Source organism: Python bivittatus, unplaced genomic scaffold (genome assembly GCF_059951505.1).
Source record: "Python bivittatus isolate LINGU-HERP-01145 unplaced genomic scaffold, Pbiv_v1 ctg000340_np1212, whole genome shotgun sequence".
Lineage (NCBI taxonomy): Eukaryota > Metazoa > Chordata > Lepidosauria > Squamata > Pythonidae > Python > Python bivittatus.
The window spans coordinates 14,493,119-14,520,667 of NW_028277056.1; the positions used below are offsets into that span (position 1 = coordinate 14,493,119).

Genomic DNA, 27,549 nt, shown 5'->3' on the forward strand with positions numbered 1-27,549 from the left:
ATTAATTGCAGTATAAACCTGCAAACCATAAATTGAAACTGTTTGCTGAAATTGGTAAGACTTACTCTTGTAGAAATATTTGACTTTGATTACGCATTACCAGATTTATATTCTGTCTTTAACAGCATAGTTGCTTTTTTAAGATAGTATACAATAATTAATAGAATACAATAATCATCATAGAACATTTTAAATAATCATCAAATTAAATCTACACTATATCCATTTAAAACTGAGTGGTAAAAATTATAACATCAGCATTTAATTGAAACCAGACACTGAAGTCTTCTTAGGAAGTTACCAAAGAGGGGGATCATTCATAAATGTGATGATTTCCAATCTAGCATCCCTTCTGGACATGCCAGAAAAAAAAATCCTTTCATGACTAAACACAAGGTCTGGACAAGGTTATACAGATGTAAGCAATTTTAAAAGTAGAACCCAAACTGTAAAGGTTCTTAATGAAGGACTTCAATTTCAGTTGAAGAAAATGGGCAGAATCCATCAAAGGAATCCTGTCAGTGCATGGAAAGACAAGGATTATTTTTCCTATTTCTCCCTTCAAAAAGTCTCATTCCAAAATGTATATATGTTTGTTCAGTTTAACTGAAGCACTGTGGCCAAAACAGGATATGTATTTAGGAAAGTCATCCAGAATACTGAGAAGGAAATTAAACAAGAATATATTAGAGCTAGACACACTTCTAAAAATGTACATCCCTGAAAGTTACACACAAAGTTTGTTATTTATATATATACTCTGTGTCTGTGTGTGTGTTTGTGTGTGTGTGTGTATGTGTGTGTGTGTGTGTGTGTATGAAAGTTCCAAAGAACAGTGGGTGGAGAGGGAGGGAGGGAGGTAGACAGACAGACAGACATATACATAATTGTGATAATGAATTAATGTGATCTTCACCTCCTTAACTGATATGCCCAAACTAGCACTGTTAATTGAATGTAGCAGCCACAGGTAACTAGTGTCACCAACATAATCAGATCTGAAAGGACTTTTGTATTTATGGTCTGCCTCAGATGTGTGCAGATGTATGCAAGATGATAGAAATATTATGAAAATGTTTTTGTGACCCCACTGAACATCACATGCAAAGTGTTTAAAGAAAACTATACATTCTTTCTCTGTGTGTGTGTGTGTTCCTTACAGTTGTTCTCAAAGGATGATATTGAATTAGGAGTATAAAATCACCTGTCAGTAAATAATTCAGTATCCCATAAGAGTCAGTTGATGAAACAGTAGGAGAAGCAAATGAAATGTCTTGTATTGATTAGGAAATTATGAAAAGCAATAGATTTATATCCTATCGTATATCAGGGGTAGAAATGCAAACACACCAACATGTGCATATACATAGAACAGTACATTTGCAACCTCCACTAAATACATGTGATCAATTAAGGCCAGATTTATCACTGATAGTTGGATGAAAACTACCCAGTCCATTTCATGCACTCTAGAGATTCCATTCCAATGTAAACAATGCATATGATTTTCCTAATGTTAGACAATCACTGTTAATCTGAGAAAATTAGGAAAGTAGTCCTGAAAGTGGGAAGGGAGGATTCTATTTATCTGTCTGTCTTTAACAACAGAAAATACCAAAACATAAATTAAATCCAAACAGTCCTCTATTTGAATCACTTAGTAGCTCTTTGGAGATCTTCACATGATCCCGGAAAGACATCGCTGCTTTAAAGAGCTGCAGAAAAGTGCTACATTCCCATGTTCCAAAGCTGATTTTTGGAACTGAGACTGAAGCATTGTGACGTAGATTGCCAGATCCCAGAGTAAACCTTAGAGGCAGAAGCATAAACTTTATTCAAGGAAAAAACTGGAACAGGTTCAGAGAAAAACAACAAAAACAATCAAAGGACTACAAAACTAAGTTTTATGTAGAGAGATTGAAGGAACTAGGAATATTTGGCCCTGAGAAAACTGAGAAGGGATATGGTGGCATTTGTGAAATACCTGGAAGTATGTCATTCAGAAGTAAGTCAAGACTTATTCTCCATTATTCTGGGGTACAGTTTAAGTTTATTTTACATTCTAGAAAAGCAGATTCCATTCGAATGTTAGAGCAGTCTGACAACAATATGAGTAACAACAGTTTGAAGGCTGTGTATTGTCGAAGGCTTTCACAGCCGGCATACAATGGCTGGTGTGGGTCTTCCGGGCTGTGTGGCCGTGTTCTTGAAGTTCTGTTTCCTAATGTTTCGCCAGCACCTGTGACTTGCATCTTCGAAACGTTAGGAAACAGAACTTCAAGAACACGGCCACACAGCCCGGAAGACCCACACCAGCCAGTTTGAAGGCTCTTTTTCAACTCTGTAATTATATGTATGATTGTATTATTAATACTGTTTAAGAGAATATATCAGCCAAGAGCACTCATTTCTGCACAGCTCCTTCCTTGATATCATATGTAGCATGCATCCCGTTCTCCATACAGAATTCTCAATGCCATTTGGGGCATGTGTAACACTAAGTTACAGACTGCAAGGTGGCGTCTGCATATATAGGTGTATGCACAAAACACTCCTTTCTCCATCATGTGGAAGGAGGGTAGAAGTATGAAATACAATCTGGCTCACATATTCAATTAAGCTAAGAGCAGAACACTGAAACAAAACTATGGATATGCAGAGAAATAATAGTCCACAATTGTAAGTAGGAATATATATTTAAACCTTGCCTTTTCAAAAGTTGTAGACTGTTTTTGGACTGTGAACCGAGAAGATCTATCACAGGCTAATCCAATGTTCTGATCTACTTTTTGGTGTTTCTGGTCTTTGTTTTGTTTTAATTTTGACACTACTAATTTTGCTTTGTGCCATTGGATTGTCTTAATTGTTATGAGCCATTCTGAGTATTTTTACTACAAAACAGGCCAATTGTTGTACATTAATAAATGCATGTCCTACATTACTTTCTACACATCTCAGGCATTCTTCATTGATGGTGAAAGCTGCCTCTTAGTCCTACTTCAGTCTGCCATCTAAAATTCAGAACTTGGATTTATTTTGAAACTTTTCAGAAGTTGTTAATGGAAAGGTCAATAATAGCTTAAAGGTTTATTGAAAGACAGGTTGACCTTTGCTACATATTACTGCTGCAGGCTCAGCAAACAGTGTGATGAGTTAAAGTGTCCCCAGCAGGACAGTGATGAAAACCAGCAAGCTTGACCAGTGTCTTCTTAATTTTGTTGCTATTTTGAACATTACCCAAATATAACTAGCGTTATTGGATAACTGAGAAATGGAGTGAAGGGATTAAAAATGGACCTTTATATTACAAATCATAATAAGTAAGTACTGCCATCAAAGCCTGACTGGTGGAGGGGAAGGGAGAAGAGTTCATAAAAAAAATTGATTCTTGAAACTAAATGACTTAGTGGCTTCCATCTTCAATAACTTCATGAATGGAACAATTTAGGGACTGGCACATCTGCCAATTTTAATTGCCTTCAATTTGCATGACTTTGAGTTCACTTCAGTCTATTTTCATATCAATTATGAGTTAAAGAGAAGAAAAAAAGAGAAAAGGCAGTCTGTACAAATATTTGCATGCATTGTCATGCACAATTCTCTTTGCATTTGCATCTTAACATGTTTCTTAAGGTTTGCTTTTCCTTTGAATTGTGAAACATACCTAAACTCTTTGAAAAGCTCAGATTTTGATAAAAGTGGAAGAAAAGAAACATTTGAATCTGTTTCCCTCCCAGGATGCTTTCCCCACTCTGGGCATAAATTTCCTTCGTTACAAGTGATGGGATGATTTGAATATACGTAAGTGTGAATGCACACATCTGCATAGGCACAGGCCTATCAGTAAGAAAACTTTATTTATTTATTTACTTATTTATTTACTTATTTATTTATTTATCATATTTATTTATCATATTTATATAGCTGCCCATCTCACACAAGGTGACTCTGGGTGGCATACAACAATTAAAAAATAATAAAAACAATTACACATAAAAAACTGTAAAAACACACAAAACAGGAAAGGATAAAATTAATAAGGGAGCCATTGTAAAATCTCCCTGGTTCCCTGGGAACCCTAGGCCTGATCACATAGCCAGGTCTTGAGGGACTTACAGAATATTAAGAGGGAGGGAACCAATCTCACTTCCGGGGGGAGAAGGTTCCACAAGGTGGGGGCCACAGCAGAGAAGGCCCGCCTCCTGGGAACCGCCAAATGGAATTCTCTAGCAGATGGGACCCACAGCATGCCTCCTCTGCCAGATCCAATGGGACAGGCAGATGTAATCGGGGAGAGGCGGTCCTTCAGGTAACCCAGCCCCATGCCATGAAGGGCTTTAAAGATCAAAACCAGCACCTTGAATTGGACCTAGAAGCAAACTGGCAACCAGTGCAGCTCACGAAGCAGAGCTATAACATGTACCACCCTAGGGTCACACATAACTGCCCACACCGCTGCATTTTGCACCAGCTGATGCTTCTGGATACTCTTCAAGGGCAGCCCCATGTAGAGAGCATTACAGAAATCCAAATGGGAGATGATCAGGTCATGAGTGACAGTGATTAGGTCCCTCTGATCTAGGAATGGGCACAACTGGCACACAACACAAAGCTGTGCAAAGACCCTCTTAGCCACGGCTGCCACCTGCTCTGAGCAGGAGTTGTGAGTCCAGGAGGGCCCCAGATTGCACACAGGGTTTGCCTAGAGCAGTGCAACCCCATTCAGTACCAAAGATGGCATAGGTCTAGCACCAGAAGGCCCCAGAACCCACAGCCACTCAGGGGTTCAGTTGAAGCCTGTTGTTCCCCATCCAGACCCTCACAGCCTCCAGGCATCAGGATAAGACATTCACAGCATCACTTAATTCACCAGAGGCAGAGATGTATAATTGGGTATCATCAGCATATTGATGATACCTCACCCCATGGCGACAGATGAGCTCACCCAGCGGCCTCATGTAGATGTTAAATAGGGAGAGCACTGAACCCTGTGGCACCCCACATAACAGGGGGCAAGGGCGGGATCTCTCCTCCCCAACCACCACCGCCTGGAATCGGGCCTGGAGGAAGGAGGTGAACCAGCACAACACAGTGCCACCCACCCCCAATCCTCTGAGCCGATCCAGAAGGATACCATGGTCGATGGTATCTAAAGCTGCTGAGAGGTCAAGTAGGGCAAGGATGGATGCACAACCCCCATCCCGCCCTTGCCAGAGATCATCCAAAAGTGCAACCAATGCTGTTTCCGTCCCATACCCAGGCCTGAATCCCAACTGAAAGGGATCAAGATAATCCACTTCATCCAAGATCCTCTAAAGCTGTTGCACAACCACTTTCTCAATCAAAAAGGGGAGGTTAGATATTGGATGAAAATTGTCCAGTATAGTGAGATCTAGCAATGGCCTCTTGAGGAAGGGGTGAACCAAGGCCTCCTTAAGAGGTGAGGGGACAACCTCCTCACTCAAAGGTGCATTAACCATCACTAGAACTCACTCACATGACACCCCTCAGGCTGTTTTCACAAGCCAGAAGGGGCATGGATCTAAAGAGCAGGTGGCTGAGCTCACAGCCCCAAGGACCCTGTCCACTTCCTCAGGTCCAACAGGTTCAAACCATTCCCAGATAACAGGGCAAGACTCCTCCCTAGGCACCTCCAGCGTCCAACTGAGAACAAATCCTAACGATTTTATCCAACAGATGCCGAGAAAATTCCTCTGCACATCCCTGCAGAAGGTTCTCTGAGCCATCCTTACCCAGGAGGGCTCGTGTTACCTGAAACAGGGCTGTGGGGCAGCTGTCTACAGACGCAATAAGAGTGGAGGAGTAATGACACTTCGCCACCCTTAGCGCCACTAAGTAGGTATGAATAGCCACTCTACCTGTGTTCAGTCGAGTTCGTCCTTCATTGAGCACCAATGACACTCTAGACGTCTCTTCTCTCTCTTCCTCTCCCTTAGCTCTTCCGTAAACCACGGAGAGTGCTGGGATCCCCAAGAAGAGAGAGGTCACATGGGCACAATCTGATCCAAAGCCTCAGCCGCCTCTTTATTCCAAGCAGCTATCAAGGCTTCAGATGGACCACACAGCAGACCAACAGGAACAACCCCCAGCTCCCTCTGGAACCCATCCAGGTCCATTAGCCGCTGGGGGCAGACCAAACTAATAGAACCAGCCTCCCTGCAGTAGACAGTGGTGCTAGGGAATCCCATTATGATCAGAGGATGATCTGATCATGACAAAGGGGACACCAAAAGCTCCCCCAATTTCAGATCACATGGCCACTGCTCCGACAGGAACACCAGATCCGGTGTATGACTACTGTTCCATGTCAGGCTCTGGATGGTTTGGGATAGGCCCATGGCCGTCATGGTGGCCATGAACTCCCAAGCCCCCTCAGACCCCATCCCTAGAGAAGGCAAATTGAAGTCCCCCAAGATCATAAGCCTAGGGAACTCCACTGCCAACCCAGAAATGGTGTCAAGTTGCTCAGGCAGGGAGGTTGCTGTGCAGCAGGGAGGCCGGTAAAACAGCAGCAATCCCAAATGATCCCTAGAGCCCAACTTGATGAACAGGGTCTCACATCTGGTCACCTTTGGTGCAGCACCCCTGAAAGCTGTAAGAGATTCCCAGATGACATTTGCCACCCCTTCACCCCTGCTTTGGACTCTTGGCTGATGCCGCACTCGAAACCTGGCTGGGCATAACTCTGCAAGGGCTACCGCCCCCCTCCGAATCCATCCAGGTCTCAGTGATACATGCCAGGTCAGCCCTCTTGTCCATTATTAAATCACTGATGAGGGATGCCTTATTACAGACTGACCTGGCATTTAGAAGCAGCAGCTGGAGACCAGAACCTCTGAAGTTCTGCTGACAGGGTACCGGGGCTGAGACTGAGTTGCTGGAACACAAAACCGGCAACAAACAATAGTCCCATAATCCCCAGGAATGGCCTGCTCCCCATCTCCCACCATAACTCCTCATGCCCATCACCACCATAATATTTTGGCCTGCCCCATCCCCCCAACAGCAGCCCCATCCCTATATTGACACCCCTCAATTCCCAAAATTGGGGAGCATCTGCTGTCCTTATCAGCCATACCTGGGAGGGGAAGTGGGCACCCCAAGGCTCTTTAGCTTACTAGCTCTCGGAGCCATCAGAACCAGCAACCACCTCCCCCACTTCGTTGCCACAGCCTCACACACAAACATACACAGGGATCCCTCCCTTGCTGCTCCCACCAGCAGGCAGTGGACGCCCTACCCATTCACTCTTCATCAGTTTCCTCCTCCAACTCTCACCCAGAGAGAGGGTCAACACATTCAAACCCACTCACACTCCCACACACCCCACTCAGCACCCAGGACCTCCTACCCCACTGCTCCCAGCAGCTGGCAGAGGCTCCAACCATTCACCCTCCCACCAAGTCCACCTCTGGCTCTCACCCAGAGGAAGGCAAAGAGGGGGAACAGCATTCAATTTCCAGTGGGAAGCCCACAGTCCAACTCCCAGGTGCTTCATCATTAAATGGGAGTAGTGGTGTTTTCTTCTTCTTCTTCTTCTCGAGACTACCAGAGGGAAGCAGAAAGGCCTCCATAGGGGAGGGGGCTCTACAGCTATCTACCACTCCACTGCAACCCCCCCGCACCCCACCTAGCCCCCGCCCACAGCTCCAGAGCCCCAGTGTCCAGATGACGAGCCAATGATAGACAGATGGTAAAAGGCTACAACACCCCAGAGCTCCAAGACACAGTTGGAGCAGCTCCTCAGTCCACTCCCCAAAGAAACAGCTTGGGCAGTTCTCCAAACCAGCGTGAAGAAGTCCTTCCAGTAGCAGCAGACTCCTCCAGCCAAGCCAGCTAAGCCAGTTCAAGAACGCTGCTCCCAAATTCAAAAAAGCCACCAAGGTCACAAATGTGGCAAACGCTGCAAACATAGCAACTCCAGCAGCAAACACAGCAGCAGCAGTTGAGCTAGTCCCCAAAAACATCACCACTGAATTCAAAGGAGCCGCCATGTTTACAAACGCAGCAAACACAGTCGGGGCAGTAGGCGTGACAAGTGCTGCAAAACAATAAGCGCTGCTGTAGTTCACACTCCTCCAGCCAAAGAAGTCTAAACCATTCCTCCACACAACAACACGTACAGAACAACACATACACAGCAGGCACGTACAAAAAGCATAAAATTAAAAGGGCAGTGGCTCCACAGCTCTCATTCTCCCCACCATCTCAACCGGAAGTTTATTATATAATCTATTCCATCATAATTTATAATATACATCTCCAAAGATACGAGTAGATCTGTATTTGAACCAGGAATAAGAATTTATTTAACGATCTGTTTCACAGTGGTTGCATCTAATGCTAGCTAGGAATCAAAAAAATGTATTGATTGTAAATTTCTCAGTTTCTATTTTTTCTGATCTCAGAATGGATTTATCACGTTTCTGCCTCCGTATGAATTTTCTTCAGACAAATTATTTGCATCTTTTTGCTCATTCCTTCTAATTGACTTATTTTATACCATTTTGCCCAAAGCTACATCTTTTCTGCAAATAATTTTCTACGGTTGTGCTGAAATATGGACTTGAAGCAGTGTTAAGGGTGGTCATGCCATAGCGCTTGGCAACTCCTTGAAGATGCTGTAACTTTCCCTGGGCTCTAAAGAATCCTACAAAAAAAATGCATTGAATTTAAGGAGGACAGCAGCAGAGAATTTAGAGAAGTTAAAATAGTAACAGTTGACTGTGTTTTGACTTGTGTATTGTCTTGAAAGTGCAAAAGTAGGATAGGTATAATCAAATGCACACCCACCCACCTCCAATTCCATTGCTAACTAGAGGATAAGAACAACATCAATGTTATTTTGTCATGAATGGCAACTGTTTTTTCCTAAATCAGCAATTCAGCATGGCATAGCATTTAGCAATTTTCACCTGCAAATATCTGCAGTCAGATAACAGTTAAAGGGACAGTTAAAGGCCCAAGCAATCTCACAAAGTAAGCTTCCCTTATCGTGTATTTTCCAGATGTGCCGGCACTGCAGCCCCTGTGGCCAACATCTGTGGCATAGCCAACACCCCTTTGACCACATTTATCCAAACTTGGATGCATTTTTTTCCCCTTCCTGTTCAATGCAAAGTGTTCCACGATGAAAACAGGGGAAAGAGTCCATGCCCCTGATCTGCCCTTAATGATTCCATTTGTTCAGTGTCTGAAGACCTCCTAAAGGTGAATGAGTTAAGACTGACTCTTGAGCAAAGAAAAAGACTGCTTAGGGCTTTCTCACTGGAAGAGAAAACATCTTCCTCTTGAGCTTTGCCATATCTGTCGAGCAAGAGGAGGTCATGCTTGGCAGCAAAAGCTGTCTTTGAAGCAGATTCAGATTCTCAGTCTTACTGCTGAGTGGTAGAAAGTTCTATCTTCCAAGTCGTGCCATCTACAAATAGTGAAGCAGACAGCTATTTTAGCTCTCAAGTCCTTATCTCTCCTTCCCAGCCTTCACTGCACAATTGGGGCCAGTTCTACCCAAACTGTGTCTGACTTCATTCTCTGTAGTAATTAGATGAATGTCATTTCAGGCTTAATCTGATACCTGGAGGCTGAGTCAAGAAGTAAATATGTATGAAATTCCTCTTCTTACATTTCACCCTGCTTCCTTTCCCTCTTCCCTGCCTGGTTAGCATTTACAAATGTTTCTATTGTTACCTTTCACCAGGCAATCATTAGGGAACAGAGACTCTTTTATTTTTCAGCATTTCAGTGAAAATAAGCAAATGCCAGCTTTCACTAATTGCCAAATATTACTTGCTTTAGGGCTCTATAATTTTGTTTTCCTTATGATTTTAGCTCAAGCGGTCTCAAACGGCTTCTGTTCCATTGTAACTGTGAGAATGACAAATATTCCTGAGAGATTTTCTGTAGTAAGCAGTTGGCAAGTATTCCTTCGAAAAACCTGGGCTTTTAGTTACACATTAATGGTTTATTAATGGTGTTTATTTGGAACTGCCAATCACCACAGGCTCCTGGAATTAAAAACTGAAGTGGAAAAAAGGCCATATGTGTCTGTCAAACCCACAAAAGGCTCAAATCCTGCAGACATTTCAGATGCGTTCTTTGTTCATTTATTCTTAATAAGACAAGGAATTAAAAAACAACCCTCCTAAACAACTTTTTTTTTTTTAAAAAAACCAAATTACCAAGCAGCAATATTAAACTATAGTATTTGCTTATCTATACATATACAGACTCATCAGTACATAAATTATTTTATTTTATGCAACCTGCCATTTCAAAGGTGATCCTTAAAATGTTATAGAGCAAATTAACAATTTAAAATACAAAAGAAATAATACATTTAATAATTAAATACATAAAGTCATTCTGAATGTTTAAACCAAAATACACCCACATATATTCTGTCTTCAGACAGAGAAGATAGCCAGGATGGAAATAAAAACACCATAGCTGGAATGCCCAGAAGTCAGGAGCAGGGATAGATGAGAACCTACAATGATGGAGTAAGCCTGTTGATCACGAGACAACTTCAGGGTTCTCTGTGCTCACTTATTAAGGGAGAAGGTATTCCAACAGATACCATGATCCCAAATTATAAAAGGACTTATATGCCAATAGCAAAATAAATAAAATAAAATCATAAAATATATAAAAATAAAATTTAAAAAATAAACACATATATTTAATTGTTTCAGGGGTTTGCATGGTTGCTTTGTTTTGGGGGGGTGTGTGTGGTTTTTTTGGGAATTGTTTATGTTTTAATTGCAAGCTGTCACAGATGTGAGATGGGTGGCTCTATAAATCAAATAAATAAATACCACCATATGCAGCACTTTCTTCCAGACCAAGTACAAGACTGAACCCACATGAAACTCAGTAAGTAAAGGTAAAGTCATTTTTGAGTCATATTTATGTATTTATTTATCCATCCATTCATCTGATTTTAGCCCACTTCAATCAGTCAACCCTTAGCTGGTTACAATCAGTAATTTACAATAAAATGCCCATAGTGCAATCAGTCAAAAGTAAACAGTCAAAAATAAAAAATGCAAGAGTTGTAAGTTCTAACAAAAATAAGCAAAATAAGATTGACTTCTGTTATCTTCATGGACATGTCCATATAATCTTCTATAGAATTGATTTGCCATTCCTGCCTTCTGGGATTTTTTTTTTAATATCCCAGTCTAGCCTACAGCTTGGAGTTTCTCACTGAACCCTGATTCAAATACTGATGCTGCTTAGTTTTTGAAGATCAGCCAAAATAATCTACATGCTGCTATTTACCTGGGCATAATGTTCATGACAGGAGTCTAAGTAGGCAATGATCAATGCATTAATTACTTGGGTCTCTAATGACACAAATGAATTAAGGAGGTCCTAAAGTATGAATATATTTCTTTCCTGAAGGAGAGCACCTTTATCCAGGATAAGGAAGCTCCTCAGTTCTGATATCCAGCCTTCACCCATTTGTAAGATCTTGAACATCCAATCCATTACTGTATAAGTAGCCCTCATCCAACTTATTATCTCATCCTGGTGGTAGATTAGAATGTGCATGCTCTCTTTTGATTCAGAACTTGCATAGAAATAGAGCTGGGTATGATCAAAATACAGCTGAAACCTTGATGCAATATTCCTAAAGGCCACCTCCAGCAGCTGCAAAGAAATCAGAGCTTTCTGATAAAACCCATGTGACTGGTGGCTTCAAGAAAGAAGAGGAGATTCATTAAAGGAAATTACAAGTAGCACTTATTTATTTATTTATTTGATTGATTGATTGATTGATCGATTGATTGATTGATTTATCTCTGCCCATCTCCCCTAATGGGGACTCTGGACAGCTCACATGATCCATTAAAACAATAAATATATATAAAATTACAGAAAACATAAAAACTATACAAAGCATTACCAAAAAAAGAAAAAGTCCAAGAGGCTTATGGTTTCCAGAGCTGCAGATGAAAGACTTCTAAGGAACTAGCTATCCCCATACTTGATGTCTTCCCTCCTCACCCCAGGCCAAGTGGCAGAGCCAGGTCTTCAAATCCCTCCAGAAGGCCAGAAGTGAAGGGGCCAATCTCAGCTCTGGGGGCAGGATATTCCAAAGGGCAGGGGCCACAGCTGAGAAGGCCCATTTTTTGGACCTCACTAATCGGAGCTCTTTTACTGAGGGGGTCCGAAGCATGCCCTCTCTGTGTGAATGGGTGGGACAGGTTGAAGTCATGGGGAAGAGGCGGTCCCTTAGGTAACCAGGTCCCATGCCATGTAGGGCTTTAAAGGTGATAACCAACACCTTGAATTGGACCCAGAAGCAAACTGGTACCCAGTGCAGCTCACGGAGCAACGGTGTTACATGGGCCCTTCTTGGGGCTCCAAAAATAGCCCTCATGGCTGCATTCTGGACCAGCTGTAGCTTCTGGATACTCTTCAAGGGTAGCCCCATGTAAAGCACATTACAGTAGTCTATACTGCATAACAAGGGCATGAGTGACTGTTCAAAAGGCATCCTGATCCAGGAAAGGGTGTAACTGATGCACAACCTGAATTGAATTGTGATTTGTAATTTGGGAGCGATTTCCTTTGAAATCATTAAAACTTTATAGCCAAAGTATTTTACATACCTTGAAAAATTGGCTTATTACCTCATCATCAGAAGGGGAAAAATGCAAAATTTTGAAAGAGACTTGTTAATGGCCTAGGCAATGACATTAAAAAAAAAAAAAAAAAACAGCATCTTTCCAGATGTAATTGATAGCAGTAAAGTTGATGCAGCATACAATTAAAACAAAATAACGTCTAGCTAAATCTATTCAAAGTTTGGTTCATGAAATTACTTAGAAACTTTTGTAACTCATGAATTACATGTAAAAAAAATACTTCATCCAAAACATAGTAATAATCTTATATATAATTGGATGCCTTGGGCCTGTGCAGCCTTGTCTTCTATAATTGGCAGTGGTTTTTTAGTGACTCAAAAGTTTTCTACTTGATCCTTTCAAAATTTAGGGTGCCAGAAACTGAATCTGTGTGTGTGTATATTGTTTTCTGTATTTATTGGGGTGCGTGCGTGGGGTCTCATAGCAATGGAGCTGTTTTGCTCCTGGTTGAGATGAACCTGATCTTTTTTGATTCTACAGAGAATTTCTGGAGCACTTGCCAGAAATTGCCATGGGAAAGCCTTCTTTAAGTATTAAGTAACACATTCTTACAATATATAAAACAGCCATGTAGATTTATTTGAAGAATAAACCCATACTAGTACTACTGAATTATTTGATCATGTGATTTATATTACAATCAGACACCCATCCACTTAGGAAGTCTAGGGGAGATGGCTTCTGAAAGAAAATCAAAAGAAAAGAAAAAAATCCTCCTCTCATCTTCAGAAAAAAACTATTGAAGCAGAATAGCTTAAGAAATATTGACTTCCCTAATACCATCGGGTGTGCAATTCTTGGCTGAGAATTTGCCTATTTATTCATTTATGATATGGCCCACTTTCCATTGTAGTGAATACTCAGGACTAGTTCATTAGTACACCACCTATTTACATCAATAAAACAATGCATACATCTACCTGCTAATAGATCATATGTTTGATTTATCAGGATTCTTTCTCTGCAATCTTTTAATAATATGTGGGAATGACTTCGGGAGGAAGAGTCACAGGCTAGGCAACAGTCAGATAAGAGGCAGCTGAGCCTTCAGAAGGAATGTGGATGTGGCAAATGTCTCAGAAAGGACCCTTCTTAGTTTCTTGGACTCTAAAGGCAAGAGGGAGAGATTACTTTCAGACTTGCAAGAATCCGTTAACGTAACCTTACAATAAAGTACATTATAATGAGTACATTAGTACTCATGGGTGGTACTTTTTGTCTGAACTACCTCAAAGGGCTGACAGTTCTTTTATGAGGGAATGCAGAAAGACAAGAGATATATATTGGGCAGACCAGAGGCTTTTTGAGAAAAAGTGGTGTTGCACTGTCGCAAAACAAGCTAGGCCCCTTTCGTATGTGCTTGTGAGCTCATGATAGACATACAAAAGAGGTGGACCTTTCAGCACTGCTTTCATCATTTCCCCCCTTTAATCCATATGGGGGAAAATCTTCCCTTTGAAAAGAAAAAAACTTTTAAAAATGTTTTAAAGCCACCAACCTTCTTCTTGACTTCAGTGTACTTGATGTTGTCAGCTTGAAGGATGCTCAGGGATTTGTAGTGATCTTCTTCATCCAGACTCTTGATGTTATTTCCATAGGGCATATTCTTGATTCTTTCAGTTTTCACTATTTTTCCCCTGTTGATAGTAAGGGTGGCACATTTGTTCAGTCCAAACTCCATTGCAATATCTTGGTTGTGTATTTGAACAGTGTTGAGCACAGATTCCATTTCAAATGGTGTTTTTCCATGCAGCTTCAGATTGTCCATGCAAAGAAGATGGGATAGCCTGGCAGATTTTTTTATGTTTGATAGCCATGACCTGACTTGTTCAGTATTGTTGACAGAGGAATAAAAAACAATAGTGGTGATAGTGAGTCTCCTTGAAAGATTCCTCTCTTGATGTTAACTTCTCCTAGTCTGTTGACCAGCAACCTTGCAAAAAGCTTCTGATGTTTCTACTGACTTCTATTATTTCTAGGCACTTGATTATCCAATCATGTGGCAGGGACTTGAATGCCTTCTTGTAATCAATCCAAGCTACATTCAAGTTGGTCTTCCTTCTCTTGTAGTTTTCCAAAATCATCTTGTCAGTTAGGAACTGATCTTTTGTTCCTCTGCTGTTTGGGCGGTTTCCTTTCTGCTCAGACGGAAAAAGCTTGTTTTCAATTAGATGCTGTTGGACTGATCAACTACCACACCAATTAGCAATTTAAAAGTTGTTGGTAAGCAGGAAATTGGCCTGTAGTTGTCTGGTGCTGCCCCTTTTGCTGGATCTTTCATTATCAGGTAGGTTTTGCCAGATGTTAACCAATCTTCAATTTTATCTCCTTGCAGTATGTTGCTAAACTGCTTAACAGTGAGTGGGTGCAGAGCAGCCAGATGTTTCAACCTAAAACTGTGCAGTTCATCTTCACCTGGTGCCGACCAATTCTTGATCTTCCTTGCCCTTTTCTCCACCATTTCTGTTGTTATTACAAGTTCTTTTTTCATTTCAGCTTCTTTTTTATTCTTATCTACCTCCTTTATCCAAGCTGCATTCTTGTTATATTTCTTTGGATGTCCCATAGCTGCTCCCAGAACTGCACTGTTTCTTCTTTGTCAGATGTTGACTGGTTCATTGCAGTCCCTCCATTGATGGATTAGTAGAAATGTTTCTGATTCAACTGAAATTGGAAATTCTGCCTATAGTGTGCAATTCAAGCTTTGTATCTGCTTATCTTCTTAGCTATGGCTGTTATTTGCTGTTTTATTATTCCCAGTGCTTCTTTGATCTTCCTTGTTTCTAGATGATATTTCTTGATCAGATGTTCTTTGGTCTTCTTGTTCTTCAGTTTCTTTTCTTTCATTTGTTCTAGCTTGCTTGCATCTGATCTTAGCGTGTATCCAAGGTATTCAGTTATACCTGCAGCTGTGCTGTACATTAGTTGGTTTGTTTCTTGCAGTGAGCTGGTGCTTTTATTTGACATTACAGTATTGGCATCTTTTAATATTTGTGCTGTTTCAATGCAACCTTATTCTGTTCTTCTGTGCTGTTCTAGATGCTCATTCTATGTTTCAATTCCTCTTGTTTTTTAGTTAGAGAGCTTTGTTCTTTCTGAGCAGAAGGCAGAGGAGAGTGCCTGATTTGGGAGTGAAAAGGATTCAATGGCTATGCTGGCTTCCTCTACTGCCGACTCCCACTAATTTGCTACTACATTCTGAACTACTTCTGGCAAGGCTTTGGTTTCTTTGCCCTGGGTAGACCTTTTCAGTTCTTCCAATTCTACTTCTGTGAATACTTTATTTCATGTTATAAATCAACATTGATCTGCTAGCCTCGGTTCTGTTATTTCTGATTCTGGATGTTGTTCTTTCCAGAAATGGTGCATTCTTTTCAGATATCCTCTTCTCGTTGGACTTGATTTTTAATAACAGATCATTATTTCTTTGTTTTCAGTCTTCATATATTTGCAACAGGTAAACAACTTTTCTTCCAGCAGTCCTGCAGCTGCTGGCCCTGGCTGCTCAGCCAACAGTCTTGAGTCCTGTAGCCCACTTGTCACCAGATATCTAGGAACTAGGACACCTAGCGTGGTCCTTGTTGACCCAGGCGATGACCGATCTGGTATAGGTTTCTGTAAATTACGTCTTACCATATTGTTTATGGGAGAGACACTCTTCGTCTGGATCCTCTGATGAGACCTGTCCAGTATGGTTGAACCTCTGGCATAACTTTCATCCCCCTTGGAGCACATAAGCCCCACAACTACATCAAGGTAGTGCCTCACCGGATGATGATGATGATGATGATGATGATGATGATGATGATGATGAAGAATATACTGTCTGACTCCCAGCAATTCTGGGCAGTAACTGCGGCCTTGCTAACCATGGATCAGGTCATGGCATTGTGACGTTGCCTTTGACTCATCCCCAGCCCATCATGGAATTAGCATACAATCATCTTTAGTTGTTCCAGTTGAAAAGTATGGTTGTCCCTTTTGCTTCTTAATTTAAGTCTTGCCATGGATATGATCTACAGGTAATCCTTGGGTTACAACCACTCATTCAGTGACCATTCAAAGTTACGATGGCACTGAACGAGGGGGACTTATGACCAGTGCTCAAAGCTGCAGCCATTGCAACATCCTTGTGGCCATTAATTGTGATTCAGGCACTGGACAACCAGCTCACAATCATGACGGTTGCAGCATCCTGCAGTCACATGACTGCCTTTTGTAACCTTCCCTGCCAGCTTCCCACAAACAAAGGCAGGAGGTCACAAAGTGTTCATGCAAGTTGCTCCATTCCTGCTGCCTTTTTGCTCATCTACCCACCTGCCTGCACTCCATAGCACTCTCCCACAGTACCAACCTGCTCGCATTTCATAGTGCCTGCCTGGGGCACCCTCCTGCCTTGCCGCAGCACCCACCTATCTGCCTGCACTCCATAGATCCTGCCTGAGGCACCCTCCTGCCCGAGGTTCTCACCTACCAGCCTGTTTGCCTGGACTCCTGCCTCTTCTCACCAGCCCTCGCTTAATAACCCATGTGGTCCTTGCTTAACAACAGCAACAGGGACTGCCAGGATGATTACTGTCACTAAGCAATGCAGTCATGTGACATCATGCTTTATGACCACATCACTTAGCGATGGAAATGCCAGTCCCAGTTGCCATCATAACCCAAGGACTATCTGTACAGTGCCTCACTTATGATGCTGATGTTGTGGCCTGGAGCTCAGATCTGCTCAGTTTCTGCTAGCCACTTCTCTCTAGTCACTGTTCACTGCCTTCCTTTGCCATGATTTGGAATATATGAGAAACTAGGGACACGACTTCCACAGAGGAAGCTGGGAAGAGGGGGAGAAGCAACCTCAGGAGGGCTTCTTTCAGAATGCAGAGGCCCTTTTGAGGCCCCAGAATGTCCCCTATCTCTTCTTGCAGCAGCTGAAGCTAACCCCATCTTGAATCCAATTCTGCCTGTAGCCTCCATCTTTCCCAGCCAGTTTCCCTGAGTTCTGTGGCATGCTCTTCCTTTCTCCAGCAGTGCCTGCCAGGCTAACAAACTATTATATTTCTTCCACCAGGTTTGGTGTCTCATCTCTTTCCATTGTTGCTTGTTTTTTTTTTTTAATTTAAATTTAATTTATATGAATGCCATCTACTGAGAGGAACCTAACCAGTCCAGCCAAGCCTGCCACATTTTTCTGATACAAGAATAGCCTGAGCAAAAGGATAAGTACAAAAAGTCAACCAGTAAATAACCTGCTCAATTTAAAATGAATAAGTAGTGGTTCTGGGCATCTCCTTGGAAATGGTCCTTCTTCTTGACACTTGGTGTAGCAAAGGGTTTTACTTCTCTTTTGTTTCAGATGAAAAGAAATATTAAAGAAAAAGAGAGAGAGAGTATGTAGAGAGTAAGTAAGATGATCTTGAAGGAGATATGGAAGATCCGCTATTAGGGTAATGAGGAGTAAAAAATATTTTAAATCTGCAACAGACAGATGGTATTTGTAAGTAGATCAGACAGATGCCTCCCTAATTCACTGAAGTATAGGAAGGGGGAGGAGATCCAGCATAAGCAGACTTGCAAGATTCTGTTATCATAGACAGTCTCAATAAAATTAATTTTAGCTTTCCTGTGGAGTTGATTTCTTGGTCTGGTCTATCTAATGGGGCTCACATCAATCTTGCAAGTCTCTTACTATCTTTTAAGATAGGCTGAAGATCTCACCTTTATTACAGGAGATGGCCTTGGATCCTCAGGGCACATCACTGAATACCTTGCTGCAGTGTTGTTGCAACATCAACAACATGTGGATGTACGAATAATCAACTTACAAAATTCCATAATGCGACTAACACAACAGTTGGGACAGAATTTACCCCTTGTTACCCTAGTAACAGATCTTGCATATCCCCATCAAGGTCATCTTCTTTACTCTCTACAGAGACAGAAAGAGACAATGTGTATATGTATCAAGAAAGGGTGGGTAAAATTGGTGAAATCATTCTGCAGGCATTAGTACAGCTTAAAGGCAATGTTTCCAGATCCCTACAGCTGTAGTCCCCTTTTTCATGCTACTGATTTGAAAGTAATCCCCTTTTCACACTTAGAAAGGCCAACTGCAGTTTGAAACTGACTGGGCAACAAGTTAGGTGCATGTTTCCATAGTAATTTGTGCAGAGAATGGAAGAAAGAAAAAGAAAACAAAGTTCTTCTGCCCATGTTTTTGGAAGGTGAGGAGGGGACAGAAAGCAATAGGAGAAAAAAACAGAATGGGAATTAAATCTCATGAGGCTCTGGGAGAGACAGCTCATTAACCACTAGGTCTCCAGTCACATAGAGACTATGTAACTGGAGGCCTAGCTGGTAAAGAGTCAGTTCTCCCCTCTCTCCCAGTTTCTCCTGCCACTTCCCCAACAGCTCTGGCAGCTGGGTGGCAGAGAATAGAGAAGTGGAAGCATAAGGAGTTGCAGCTGGACAGCTCCTTACTTCTTGAAATTACTCCTCCCCCATGCCTACTGGGTGTTTTGAGTCTACTTTTAAGTATGGGTTTGGTGCTGTTCTAAGTAGCACTAAACCCACATTCAAAAGGAGCTTGGCAATCAGCTGATATTAGCTGGTTGTTGGACTCCTTTTGAACATACCCACAAAAAACATACACAACACTAAAAGCAAGTTTGGACTGATGACTAAATTTGCTTCTCTAAGCACCTGTCTAAACTCACCTCCTCCCCAGCCCCATCTCATCCCATCTAAAGGAAAGCAATTGGTGTTTGGTAAGAGGGCAGATGGAATTTTGGGAATCCATCAATTGCTTTTATCAATTTGTCCCACATTCAAAGCCTAAGGATAACACTACTCTCTAGCCTTATTATTAAGACCCAATAGGGTTCGGCAAACGAGGTCATGGAAAAGCATATTTGTCTGTTGCTCAAGGACAACACTTGAACCAGATTGCTTATATCTATATAAAAGAGGTTTTCAACAGGATAAAAGCAGTACAGATTTTAAGTTGAAAATAAGAAGAATAAATAAAAGTAAAAAGTAAGTTAAGAGGAAATAAAAAGAGAGAAGTAGAAAAGAAAGACAAAGAAAAGAAAAGAAAAGAAAAGAAAAAAGTTACAAAGAAGTGCCTTCCGATCTTCTTACCATCCGCTATAAATGCATTTATACTTTACCCTCTCAACACTTGAACCAGACTGTGTGGAAGAGCAGTATAACTCAGTTCCCCAAATGGGATTCAACAGGGCTGTCCCCAGTTTACTACCTAAGAAGAGGGATTTGAATGGGAGCAACTCTCTCAGTCCCACTGCTAAGGTTCCAAATATAAGAAGAATTCTGTTCCTAAATAGTACAGAAACCATAGCTGCAAAAAGGTGGAATGAAGGGAGGACGAAAGCACCATGGCTGGAAGGAGTTTTTCTTTCCCTCACCCTTAGTAATTTTCTCAGAGCAAGTCAGGGCTCACAAAACATCTGTTGTGGTGGTACTCTTCTGTGGAAAAGGTAGTCCCTGTTCTACAGCCTACTGACTCAGCTCAACATTGTAGCCAGTCTGGCATCTTCTGGGATCCCCTAATCATTAATCCCTGATGAGAAAGCAACCTAGTTATCAGTAGAAAGGTTTGCATCTGTTTTTACTTTGGTGCAGTCATGCTTTTTCTCCAACACGGTATCTTCCTTCCAATTCTATGATTTAATCACTGGGAAAGACTTAATTTTCAGAAACCAGGAAGTGTCCAAGACAGAAGCAGCACTAGTTAAATATTCTCAGCTGAAAGTGAAATATATCAAGCAGTTCACGAGCCTTAATTGTGATTACACTTTATTGCTGCTTAGACGATTAAGTGCTTAAATTAGCAGGTAACGGGATCTATATTCTTAATGGCAAAGAAGAGCTAATCATGCCTTCGCTAAATATTTCAGCCCAGTTCCAACAATCTCGTGGAGGAAAGTTAATGGCCCCAATCCGAGCAAAGCCCGCCTGCGGAAGTCCCAAGCAGTGCTCGAAATCCCGAATGTGCAGCTGGAAGATGCAGGGACATATGAATGCAAAGCTGAAAACTCCCGGGGAAGGAATGTCTTCCGAGGACAGTTGCAAGTATACAGTATGTTTTGAAGTTAATCTCTTGCACATAGCAGCATCATTCTCTTACCAAGTGTTAACGTGCCTGAATGCTTGAATGTGTACATTCAGACATGCACCCCTGACATTTGGTGGAATCTGTTTTAACTCTGGGTGCATTTCAGCCAGAAATAGTTTTGCTGGAAAGCATATGTCATTTTGGATGAGAACAATAGGCTCCTCCTAAGCCCCAAGGGACATCTCCTAAGCACTGTCTTCTACTGCTGCTTCCTTTCCCAAATGAAACCCTCTTTTCATCTCTTTGAAATGGGAAGAGGGTGTAGTGGGTAATAGATGGCTGAACCAGGGCAATAAAGAATTAAATATGGCTACTCACTTGGATGAGTCAATTCTCATTTCTACCCTTTCAGCAGAGGCACACATTATTGAACTGATTTACACCCCCTTGCTGTGTTCAGACAAGGCTCAAGTCAATTAACACAAATGTAAAGCACAATGCTAAAGATTAAAAATATAAAATGTATGCTATTAAAAGCATAGTGAAATGCTAAATGCTGAACAAGCAATGCAAGCGAAGGACCTCTCCAGTAGGCCAAGAGAGGGCATCTTCAAAAAGACCTTTCCTCCGGATCTGCATGACCAAACAGGTCCATAATAGAAAATATGGTCTCTTCTGATTGATTGATTGATTGATTGATTGATTGATTGATTGATGCATTTATATGAGTACCTTACTTAGACCATGTAATTCTGGGCAGTGTACAAAGGAAAAGAAGAAGATCATAATCAAGCAGTACAATATATCTCATTAAAACTTACTAAAATCATAAAATGGTGATCAGAACTGAAATCTTCTATAGCTCACTCACTGGGGACTCTATTCACTGCTTTAAAGATTCATCCCCCCACCTTAAACTGAGCCTGGTAAGCAACTGACAACTAGTGCAGACCTTTCAGGCAACATATGATCCTTGTATCTTGTACCAGTTAGCAACTTGGGGAGGGCAGGATGGGGATGGGGGTTTCAAGTCATTGTTGACTCCTGTGACTGCCCAGATGAATCCCTGCAGTTTTCTTGCCAAGTTTCAGAAGTGGCATGAGATTGGTTCTTCCTAGGACTGGCCCAAGATCACCCAGCTGGTTTTGTGCCTAAGGCAGAACCAGGATCCATGCTTTCCTGGTTTCTGGCCTGGTGCCTTAACCACCACATCAAACTGGCTCTTACTTAGCAACTTACCTTCTGCATTTTACACTTAATACACTTTTCAAAAATAGATCACATAGAATGTGTGGCAGTAGTCAGGATGGGATAGAACCATAGTATGGATTACTATCAACAAAACTAAATTCAGAAAGGGTTGAAAATAGTACACTAGGCATAACTGTGCAAAGATATTCCTCACCACAGCTTTGACCTGCATATTCAGTGATAGTTGAGGATCAAGAAGCATTCTAAGTCTGTAGTCCTGCCTGCTCTTCTAAAACAGATTGAACCTCAATCCCCAAGACCAATTCCCAACAACACCTCCATCTTGTCACAATTTAATTTTAGTTTGTTCACTGTCCTCAAATTTAGAAAACATTCAAAGATACTGGTTCCTTCCTTTGTGTTGGATAATGAGAAATAATAGAGCTGTGTTTCAACACCATACTGATAGGTCCCTTTCCAAAGCTCCAGATGAATTCCCTCAGTGGTTTGATGGAAACTTTCCAGCTTTATGCACTCATGTCATCACTCATTTATATTTCATTTCACCAGTCTGATAAAAGAAGAGCTATTACTAGGAATATATGGATGACTATAAATTTGATCAGTTTTACTCTTTTCATTAGGAGGGCTGTATTCTTCTCCATCAGATTATTTTTATCATAATTTTTTAAAAGATCTGTAAAAAGAATTCTTAGGATCCTGTTCCATTTGCAATATTCTCTCAGCATTTTATTTATTTATTTAATCAATTTATTAGCCACATCAATAACCAAAGCAACTTTAGGCAGCATACAAAGATTTAAAAAATTAAAATAGATAAAAGTAGAGCCAACAATATGCACACGTTTATGGAAAATGCAAACCTCCCACATCAGGGAAACAATATAAAACAATATACACCAAGTGGATTCACAAATCACAAATCAGGGCCCATTGAAAAAGCCAGATCTTCATGGCTTCTCTGAAGCTCAACAGAGTCAAACCATGCAGATTTCAGATGAATGTTATTTCAAATGTCAGAGGTGTGGACAGTGAAGCCATGTGTTTGATGTCCCACAAGATGACATAATTGTTTCACTGATGGGACCCAGAACATGCCAACCCTGATAGGTTTTACTGGGTAGGTTAGAAACAATTAGAGAAAGGTAGTCCCATAGATATAGGCATCGAACAGCCTCTTGAATTTCACCTAACAGCCAACAAGAAATACACCTTGCAAAGCACTGGTGTCCTATGGGCAAAACAAGATATCTACTCACTGGGTTCTGGACTAGTTGAAGCTTCTAGAAAGCTTTAAAGACAGCCCCATATGGAGCACATTTCTGTAGCCCAAATGATATTAGTATATTAGTGACCAGGAGAAGTTTCAATTCAAAAGTGGGCCTTATCTATTCTCAAAGATGGCTCAGAAGGAGACTGTGCTTGATGATATCAAAAGCCACTGAGAAATTAAGTAGGATCAGGAAAGTCACACCACCCCTTTTCTGAACTTATCAGGGGTCACAAAAAGCAAAATCAATAGTGTTATCAAACTGGTGAAGTGAAAAAGATCCAGATCATCCAACTCCTTCTAGAGTTTCAGTTGAAATGTTATCTAGGATTGCTGGGTCTAGAGATGGCTTCTTGAGGAGTGACTGTACCACCATCTCTTTCAAAGCAAGGGGACTACTCCCTCATTCAAGGATGAACCCAGGAGCAAGTCACCTTGAGTTAGCTAGAGGGACAAGGACCTAACATACAGAAGAACCCTGTCTGCTTTCCTGAGACTCATTGGCTAAAACCCTTCCCAGATAACTGGGCAAGACCCCACCTCAGTCAATTCAGTAAGACTTACCCAGCTAGAATCCAACTCTGAATGGATCCAAGTAATGTTCTCCATCACATGCTTCACAGCAACCTTTCAGCATGCATCTTTCCCTAATGTACAGGTTTATTAATATTAATTCCCTGAGAAACGATCTTGAATATAAATATTCTGCTACATTTTTTAGGATAAAAATATTCTGCAGTGAACTCTGTTTTTACTACTTTCTGTACACAATTTGCAGAAACACATGATCTTTTCAGGCAGATTCCTCATAAATAAATGAGGAATTCCACATAGATTTTCAGCTTGAGAAAAATAGAAGTAACACACTTCATGAAGTGTTACCATGTTTGCCACAAAAGAGTTGGGGTTTTATGGATCTTGCAGAAATACACTGTGAGTCTTTTATGCCTCTTGGTAGCAGTAACATTAGCCAATGCTTTGAGTGTTCACACTTTCTTTTTCTTTTTTTAGAAAATGAAGGGGGTTTTAGCTTTCAAATAAAACTTAGTTAACAGCCTGCCGTGGGCACTATAGCTTCTTCTTGCCTTAGGTTGACTAGCTTGTAAGTAAACAACTACCCTTTACCCTTTGGATAGCTTCAAACTGGGTTTGTGGATTATAGCTGGCATTGGGGGGAAATGCTCTGATTTGCATTCATCCTTCAGTACTAGCTCTTCCATCTTCCTCAATCATGCTCAATTTGTCAGCTGGATTTGATCCAGTTCACTGTAGATGCTCTGGGCAATGGATGGAATGCCCTGTCTACTTTTATGTAATCACAGGTTGATTTGATTCCCATCACATCTAATGCAGGAAACCAGATGTATTAGGATTGCTTGATGCAGCTGACACTTTGGAATGATCATTGCATCTGTCTCAGCCACTTGGCTTGACATTCAACCCTACCAGTGACAAAAATGACTTCCTGTTGGATGTTGCTAGGCCGGCCCTGTTGCTGTTTTGTTCATTCAAATCTACATTTTTATTTTTTTTACTTTTTCCTGTCAGCAGTGATTTGTTCAGACTCTGCTCAATTTTGTGGCCTAACTAGTGGCTTTCAAACTATCTTACTGAATGCCTGAATATTTCAAATGAATGTTTCTGGAAAATATTTTAAAAGCCTTTCTCACCTGACCCTTAAAAACAGAAAAAGAGTGTGTTTCTTTTTTCTGCCTTATTCCCATAACTTTGCTTCTCCTTATCTCCAGCCCATGAGCTCAAGCCATCCGTAGCTGTTCTGATGTTAAAGTAGATCTTCCCTTTGATTCCAACATCAGCCAAAGGCAGCCTCAAAGTATATAAAATCTAGTCATCCACTTCTTTCAAGGAAGTCAAGGGACTGGTAGGGACTGGGAACAGAGCCAATAGTGGCAGGATGGGGATTAGCACTGGGGACGACAAATTTCATGCTGGTACGGTTTTCTACTGATTCAAGGATGACTGGGAAGAACTTCAACTAGGCAGGGGATAGGCCCTAAGGTAAGTTCATGCCACACTTCTGGAATGTCATCAGCTGAAGTATGCAGATGAAGTTCTAACCTGTCCATATCTGCATACTGTACTGTATTTATCAATAAAAAGCAAAGAGAAAACATATTAGAACTATCTGATCTATTAGTCAAAAACAGAATCATATGGGTGACATGAATACCTTGATAAAATACCTCAGCAGAACATGAGTCAGGATCCCAACCTCCCCTAACCCTCAAGGGCAGATCCAATCTCCCATAGGGATCCTCAAAATCTATACTCCAAGGCCAATAATTTATTCCAAATGGCCACTACAAAACCCATTTCAACGTTAGCACCCTTGCATTATTTCAAATAGTGTTTTAGAATCCTGTGCCAAGAAAACACTCCAGACCTGAATGTCTTGTCAGTGCTAGCTTAATATCCTCAAATAAGTTTAATTAAAGTGAACAATTGACTGAGTTGGTTAGTCTTATTAATTTTTGCTTTTTCATAAATGGTGAATGATGTTGATTTATCAGATAAAAGTCTTTGCTTGAACAGCTTTTCATGTAACTAGAAAATTGTTTAATGTTTGCAAATTACCATAATTATGTTAACAATTTCTCTATTGTATGATCTTTTTTTTTTTTTTGCTTTGCCAATATTTGCCTATTATTATTATTGTTGGACATAACAAAACATTTATAATATCCATTTGATTTTTTAACCCCAATTATTTGAATTACATTTTTAAAACTGAGACAATTTTAAATACTCTTCAGTATGATTTATCCATAACACACTATGCTCTCTCATTCATTAACTTGAATGTCTTCAGGTCAAGCAGAATGTGGAACATCTGGCTCATAGAACTAATGCTTTCCGCCAATCCTTTCACTATCTAACTCTGAAGCTCTTGCAAATGGCCCCATTTCTTCTTTTTGATCATGTAGCCTTCTTTCTCTTTCTCTTTCTTTCTCTTTCTCTTTCTCTTTCTCTTTCTCTTTCTCTTTCTCTTTCTCTCTCTCTCTCTCTCTTTCTTTCTTTCTTTCCTTTTCTTTTTTTGAAAAAGAAGTCAATATTCTGCAGTCAGTATTCTGACTTCTCTTCTCTTTGATTTATTTCCTAATTTCTGGCCTCCCTTTGAATCTATCAGTGTTACTCAAAATCCCCCATTCTTCTGCAATTCTCCTAATAATTCAAGGCCCCCCAAAGTTTTTGGACTAGCAGGCATATTTCAGATCTTGAGACCATATTATGGGCAACTTCATAACTTCCACAGAGGGCATTAACAATCCAAAAATGTCCATTTAACAGAAAGCAAACTGGTGAGATTGCTGTCTACTATCATTTTAGCCTCCCAGAATACTATCCATGATCTGTGTTTTCTTTTTTCTGGGCATGTCAGTGCACTTCCAAACAAAGCATCAGACTGCAGCAATCTACTATTTTATTTACTAAGAATGCCTATGGGGTCTCCATAAGGCCCAGAAGGAGTGTATGTGCTATCATTCCATTCCATATATTTATTTATTAAAAAAGATCTTTTTGAAAAATCAGTTGGAATAGGAAGCTTGACAACCATTAAAGAAGATATTAGTAGGTCCATTAGTGTCCACTGGCGCCCACTTGAAGACTTAGGTCTTACTTTATAGTCCTTAAGAGCTCTTTGTACTCCCAGCTGAATAAGAAAATTTCAGTTTTCTAATATACCTTAGAGCTCTTTTTTTCTTCTCTATTGTTTCTCAAAAAATTCTCCTCCTCTTCTCTTCTCTTCTCTTCTCTTCTCTTCTCTTCTCTTCTCTTCTCTTCTCTTCTCTTCTCTTCTCTTCTCTTTTTAATGTAGCCCCTTTTCAGCTTCAGTCTTCTCAACTGACCAGAAAATTAGATTTTGTCAATCTATTATACAAATGACTTACTTGAAATACAACCCATTTTTTACATTTGTCTTTACTGTTACATTTTTCATGAGATTTAATTAATTAATTCCAGTTTGTGTGAACTTACATGGAAAAAAACAATGAATATGAAGGTACATAATTATATTCATTTTCTCTCTTAAGTTTTAAGACTTTTAAGTGCCTTCATGTGATGCAGGCTATCCTGCTTTCTTAGCATATATCCTCCTATTCTTGCTCTCTTTCTTTTCCTCTGTGGCACACACACAGAATGGTTCCTATTAGAATGTACATGAGGGCATATGTTATTTAAGGATGAAATTTTGCTTTCTGCTTTTGTGTATTTTAATCGATGTAATCCACAGTTGATCTCTGGTAGCATAAAAAAAGTGGCATGTCTTATAGCAGCTAAACCATTTGCTACTACGATTT

At 40.7% G+C, this 27,549-nt stretch overlaps 1 protein-coding gene across 1 annotated transcript in view; it reads left to right on the top strand.

Annotated features, from left to right (window-relative positions):
• Nucleotides 1-27,549, top strand: part of CNTN5 (contactin 5) — a 723,666-nt gene that overhangs the window by 544,562 nt on the left and 151,555 nt on the right. Inside the window, exon 11 of the mRNA XM_088140604.1 lies at nt 20,588-20,769. Within this exon, the coding sequence (XP_087996730.1) occupies nt 20,588-20,769 (182 nt within the window). The remainder of the gene's footprint in view (nt 1-20,587; nt 20,770-27,549) is intronic.